Here is a 6,489-nt window from a genome sequence, read left to right on the forward strand (position 1 = left end):
ACACCTGACTGTAGGTTTGTTGTAGCCCTGGACAAACACCTGACTGTAGGTTTGTAGTAACCCTGGACAAACACCTGACTGTAGGTTTGTTGTAAACCTGGACAAACACCTGACTGTAGGTTTGCAGTAACCCTGGACAAACACCTGCCTGTAGGTTTGTTGTAAACCTGGACAAACACCTGACTGTAGGTTTGCAGTAACCCTGGACAAACACCTGACTGTAGGTTTGTTGCAGCCCTGGACAAACACCTGACTGTAGGTTTGTTGTAGCCCTGGACAAACACACATGATTCAACTCGTTGAGGGATTGATGATTAGTTGACAAGTTGAATCAGGTGTGCTTGTCCAGGGCTAAAATTGAAATGGGTACTGTTGGGTGTCCTTGAGAACTGGAGTTGGGAAGTACTGCTGTAGGTCTTATCATTCTGTAGATTGTGGGATATCCTGCGTGTTATGCCTCTGTTTTCAGAACTCTACACCAGTGTTTCCCAACTCCAGTCCTCTAGTTCCCTCGACAGCACCATGACATGATGGCACTGATACTGACAGAGATGTGCTGCTATAGGCCCTACGTAGAGACTGGTCAGATAAGATGGAGGAGCCCTTCTTCATATTATAATTGTGTATATTAACTTTATACTGTTTTTCTACAATCTACAATTCATTTCATGTGTCCTATTCTTGATGCTTTTTAAACTATTCTGAATTGATACTGAACATAATTTATACAACTATTCTACACCAGTAGTTCTCAATGCTGGTCCTGGGGACCAAAGGTGTGCACATTTGTATGTTTACCTTAGCACAGTTGATTAAAATGATCAACACATCAAACGCTGATGATTTTAATCAAAACCAGAATGTACACCCCTTTGGGTCCCCAGTACCAGGACTGAGAACCACTGCTCTATTCTATTTACAAAGAAAATAAAGCAAAACATTTCACTGAAGTTCCATGTTGCTTCAGGGTATTGATTTCCCGATCACAGAGATGAGGATGGAGAAAAGAAGGGATTTTGAGAGACCCATGGTACCTGGTAAGACTAACGTTGAATTTATTACCACCTGTCTATATTTTTCCTTGTGTATATATACACATGATCCGTGTAAAGGAAAGAATGAATGGGGCCATGTATCGTCAGATTTTGAGTGAAAACCTCCTTCCATCAGCAAGGGCATTGAAGATGAAACGTGGCTGGGTCTTTCAGCATGACAATGATCCCAAACACACCGCCTGGGCAACGAAGGAGTGGCTTAGTAAGAAGCATTTCAAGGTCCTGGAGTGGCCTAGCCAGTCTCCAGATCTCAACCCCATAGAAAATCTTTGGAGGGAGTTGAAAGTCTGTGTTGCCCAGCGACAGCCCCAAAACATCCCTGCTCTAGAGGAGATCTGCATGGAGGAATGGGCCAAAATACCAGCAACAGTGTGTGAAAACCTTGTGAAGACTTACAGAAAACGTTTGACCTGTGTCATTGCCAACAAAGGGTATATAACAAAGTATTGAGAAACTTTTGTTATTGACCAAATACTTATTTTCCACCACAATTTGCAAATAAATTCATTAAAAATCCTACAATGTGATTTTCTGGATTTTTTTTCCTCATTTTGTCTGTCATAGTTGATGTGTTTCTATGATGAAAATTACAGGCCTCTCTCATATTTTTAAGTGGGAGAACTTGCACAATTGATAACATGTCTGGTCCCAGCTGCTCACCTTGCAGGGTTTGTCTTTGTATTTTGTATTTGTATTTACTCTTCCTGGGGTTTATTATGGATCCCCATTAGTTCCTGCCAAGGCAGCAGCTACTCTTCCTGGGGTTTATTATGGATCCCCATTAGTTCCTGCCAAGACAGCAGCTACTCTTCCTGGGGTTTATTATGGATCCCCATTAGTTCCTGCCAAGACAGCAGCTACTCTTCCTGGGGTTTATTATGGATCCCCATTAGTTCCTGCCAAGGCAGCAGCTACTCTTCCTGGGGTTTATTATGGATCCCCATTAGTTCCTGCCAAGGCAGCGGCTACTCTTCCTGGGGTTTATTATGGATCCCCATTAGTTCCTGCCAAGGCAGCAGCTACTCTTCCTGGGGTTTATTATGGATCCCCATTAGTTCCTGCCAAGACAGCAGCTACTCTTCCTGGGGTTTATTATGGATCCCCATTAGTTCCTGCCAAGGCAGCAGCTACTCTTCCTGGGGTCCAAACACATTAAGGCACTTACATCACACATAAAACAAAAGATAAAACAGTACATCATATAACATTATCACACCAACTACATATCTACAATACAAAATGTATAATACCACAATACAACAATATTACAATGTATGTGTGTGTAGAGTGCGTGTGCCAGCATTTGTGTGCGTACGCGTGTGTCTGTACCTGTGTGTGTGTTCCATAAGGTGTATTTGTATCTGTTAAAAAAAAAATCTGATTCTACTGCTTGCATCAAGTTACCTGATGTGGAATAGAGTTCCATGTAGTCATGGCTCTATGTAGTACTGTGCACCTCCCATAGTCTGTTCTGGAATTGGGGATTGTGAAGAGACCTCTGGTGGCATGTCTTGTGGGGTATGCCTGGGTGTCCGAGCTGTGTGCTAGTTGTTTAAACAGACAGCTCGGTGCATTCAGCATGTCAACACTTCTTACAAAAACAAGTAGTGATGAAGTCAATCTCTCCTCCACTTTGAGCCATGAGAGATTGATATGCATATTAATGTTAGCTCTCCGTGTACTTTTAAGGGCCAGCCGTGCTGCCCTGTTCTGAACCAATTGCAAAGTCCGTCTTTGTGGCACCTGACCACACGACTGAACAGACCTCTATACCAGGCGGTGTCAGAGGAAGGTCCTCAAAATTGTCAAAGACTCCAGCCACCCTAGTCATGGACTGTTCTCTCTGCTACCTCACGGCAAGCGGTACCGGAGCGCCAAGTCTAGGTCCAAAAGGCTTCTCAACAGCTTCTACCCCCAAGCCATAAGACTCCTGAACAGCTAATCATGGCTACCTGGACTACTTGCACTGCCCCCCCACCCCCACCCCATATTTTACGCTGATGCTACTCTGTTAATTATTTATGCATAGTCACTTTAACTCTACCCACATGTACATATTACCTCAACTACCTCAACTAGCCGGTGCCCCCCCACATTGACTCTGCACCAGTACCCCCCTGTATATATAGCCTCCCTACTGTTATTTTATTTTACTTCTGATCTTTTTTTGTTGTTGTTGTTTTATTTTACTTTTTTATAAAAAAAAATGAATGCATTGTTGGTTAAGGGCTGTAACTAAGCATTTCACGGTAATGTCTACACATGTTGTATTCGGCAAATAACATTTGATTTGATTTGATTTGAAAGGGCCTTCCCCAAACTGTTGCCACAAAGTTGGAAGCACAGAATCATCTAGAATGTCATTGTATGCTGTAGTGTTAAGATTTCCCTTCACTGGAACTATGGGGCCTAGCCTGAACCATGAAAAACAGCCCCAGTCCATTACTCGTCCCCACACCAAACTTTACAGTTTGCACTATGTATTGGGGCAGGTAGCGTTCTCCTGCCATCCGCCAAACCCAGATTCGTCCGTCAGATGGTGAAGCGTGATTCATCCCTCTAGAGAACACGTTTCCACTGCTCCAGAGTCCAATGGCGCTGATCTTTACACCACTCCAGCCGACGCTTGGCATTGCGCATGGTGATCTTAGGCTTGTGTGCGGCTGCTCGGCCATGGAAACCCATTTCATTAAGCTCACGATGAACAGTTCTTGTGCTGACGTTGCTTACAGAGGCTAGTGCTGACGTTGCTTCCAGAGGCAGTTTGGAACTCGGTAGTGAGTGTTGCAATCGAGGACAGACCATTTTTACGCGCTACGTGCTTCAGCACACGGCGGTCCCATTCTGTGAGCTTTTGTGGCCTACCACTTCATGGCTGAGCCGTTGTTGCTCCTAGACGTTTCCACTTCACAATAACAGCACTTACAGTTGACCGGGCAGCTCTAGCAGGGCAGAAATGTTGTGAACTGACTTGTTGGAAAGGTGGCATCCTATGACAGTGCCACGTTGAAAGTCACTGAACTCTTACGGGCCATTCTACTGCCAATGATTATCTATGGAGATTGCATGGCTGTGTGCTCAATTTTATGCACCTGTCAGCAAAGGGTGTGGCTGAAATAGCTGAATCCACTAATTTGAAGGGGTGTCCACCTACTTTTGGGCATTTGATATCCTGAGATTTTAGAGTATTATGAAAATACTTTTAGCAAAAGGTGTATTGAGTTTTCAATATCATTCAGGTATACCAGGAGATCATCTGCAAATAAATGTAGTTTATATTCATGTTTACCAATACTGATACCTGTAACGTTTGAGTCCTGTCTAATTCTTTCTGCAAGCGGTTCAATTGCAAGTGCAAACAGGAGGGGGGAGAGAGGATATCCCTGTATTGTCCCCCTTTCTAAAGCAATTTAATCAGATAAAGTATTATTTGTGTATATTTTTGCTTTAGTTTTATTAAATGTATTATTTCAGCTGGAAAGTTGAACGTTTCCAACGTTTTGAATAGAAAAGGCCATTCAAGACGATCTAAAGCCTTTTCGGCATCAACAGCCATTATTTATAAATCTATATCTTGTTTTTTTGCATATTGTATTAAACTGAAACATGTTCTTGTATTTGTTTGTAACCGTCTATTTTTAATAAACCCTGTTTGATTAATATGTATCAAGTCTGGTAAGACTTTCTGCCATTCTATTGCTTATTAGCTTTGTTATTATTTTATTGTCACAATGTATTAAACTTATGGGTCTATAATCAGCAGGGGACTCTCCAGATTTGAAATAACAGTTTGATACATGGAACTAGGAAACTGGAACTGGGAACTGAGTGACATGTGTGTAAATTGGGGCGCTACTTTGTCCCAGAATTTGAACAGAAGTCTATGGGAAAGACCCCTCTCTCTCTCTCTCTCTCTCTCTCCCTCTCTCTCTCTCTCTCTCTCTCTCCCTCTCTCTCTTGCTTCTCCTTAATTTTTGAGGAAAAATATTTGTTCAAAACTGTTCAACTATTGTCTTTCTCTCTCTTTGAGTCAACTACTCGCCACATTTTATGCACTGCAGTGCTGGCAAGCCGTAGCTTATGCTTTCAGTACTAGATTAATTTTCTGATCCTTTGATTGGGTGGACAAAACGTCAGTTCATGCTGCAAGAGCTCTGATAGGTTGAATGATGTCCTCCAGAAGTTCTCATAATTACTGTGTAAGTCTATGGAAGTGGGGAGGAGGGTGCGTATGGGTGCCATCCATCACAGTATTGATCACTAATGTCTCTGATGTCTGTAGATTGTGTTTCAAGATGGAAAGAAAGAGTGTGAGTTTTTTTCTCACCTTCTGTTTCCTTTCGGGTGAAGGAACCCACGAACCCGACGGAAACCACCCCAAGTGTTTATGCTCTAGGGTGAATATGAAGCAACGGAGAAGCGTTATTGCATTATTCTACTTTCAGAAGAAGAAAAAAACAACACTGTAAATTGTATTACTATAAGTATCAAAAGTTTAGTTTTTAATACCGGAAACAATTCCATTAATATCGTTGTGGTTTGAAGATAAACGTTTAAGATTGAAGTCAAGAGAGGACACTGTTTCTCCACCAGGGCATCTCTATGTTGACTCTTAAGAATACACCAGGGAAACTATTTCATTCCAGATTTATTCCACAACAGAATACATGTAAAGCAAATATATAACCTGGGTACAAACAGGGCCCAGGGTCTTAGTTGAAGAAAGTGGAATTGTCATACTATACTACGACTAAAGGCCTTGTCGAGAGAGAGAGAGAGAGAGAGAGAGAGAGAGAGAGAGAGAGAGCAGAGAGACAGAGAGAAGAGACAGAGAGACAGAGAGACAGAGAGAGAGACAGAGAGACAGAGAGACAGAGAGACAGAGAGAGAGAGAGAGAGAGAGAGAGGAGTGTCTGCTCTCCTCTACATATTGTTGTTGGTCCACTCTCTCATTCCATTGTAGGCGTCCCTCTGTTGCTTGGTTTTGGCCCCTGTGGTATTCTTCAGATTGTTCTGGAACTGGCCTTGGTCCCGACCTTTCTGCAGGTAATCGCCCAACATCTGGTCAGCCCTGTATGGAGAAGAGGCAAAACACTCCCTAATACGCTGGGAAATTGGAACTGCACATGTAAACTAAACTGAGGGAGGCAAAACTCTCCTTCATTTACCAAAGTAACTAGAATTCTCTGAAACTATGGTTGCATCTGAAATGTTAACTTATAACTCTCTGTCACGATCGTTGAACGGAGTGGACCAAGGCGCAGCGTGATGAGCGAACATACTTTATTATCAATAGTGATAACAAGAACAAAACAACAAACGATAACGACGCGTGAAGTCCTTGGCTACAAAATACAACCAACACGGAACAAACCAAAAGGAACAAGATCCCACCACTACTGTGGGAAAACAGCCTGTTTAAATGTGGTTCCCA

At 42.6% G+C, this 6,489-nt stretch overlaps 1 protein-coding gene across 1 annotated transcript in view; it reads right to left on the reverse strand.

The window, feature by feature from the left end:
- Positions 1–5,978: 5,978 nt before the first annotated feature.
- Positions 5,979–6,489, reverse strand: part of LOC123484164 (barrier-to-autointegration factor-like) — a 1,455-nt gene continuing 944 nt past the window's right edge. Inside the window, exon 3 of the mRNA XM_045214172.1 lies at positions 5,979–6,126. Within this exon, the coding sequence (XP_045070107.1) occupies positions 5,979–6,126 (148 nt within the window). The remainder of the gene's footprint in view (positions 6,127–6,489) is intronic.

The sequence above is a fragment of the Coregonus clupeaformis genome, unplaced genomic scaffold (assembly GCF_020615455.1).
Source record: "Coregonus clupeaformis isolate EN_2021a unplaced genomic scaffold, ASM2061545v1 scaf0208, whole genome shotgun sequence".
NCBI lineage: Eukaryota > Metazoa > Chordata > Actinopteri > Salmoniformes > Salmonidae > Coregonus > Coregonus clupeaformis.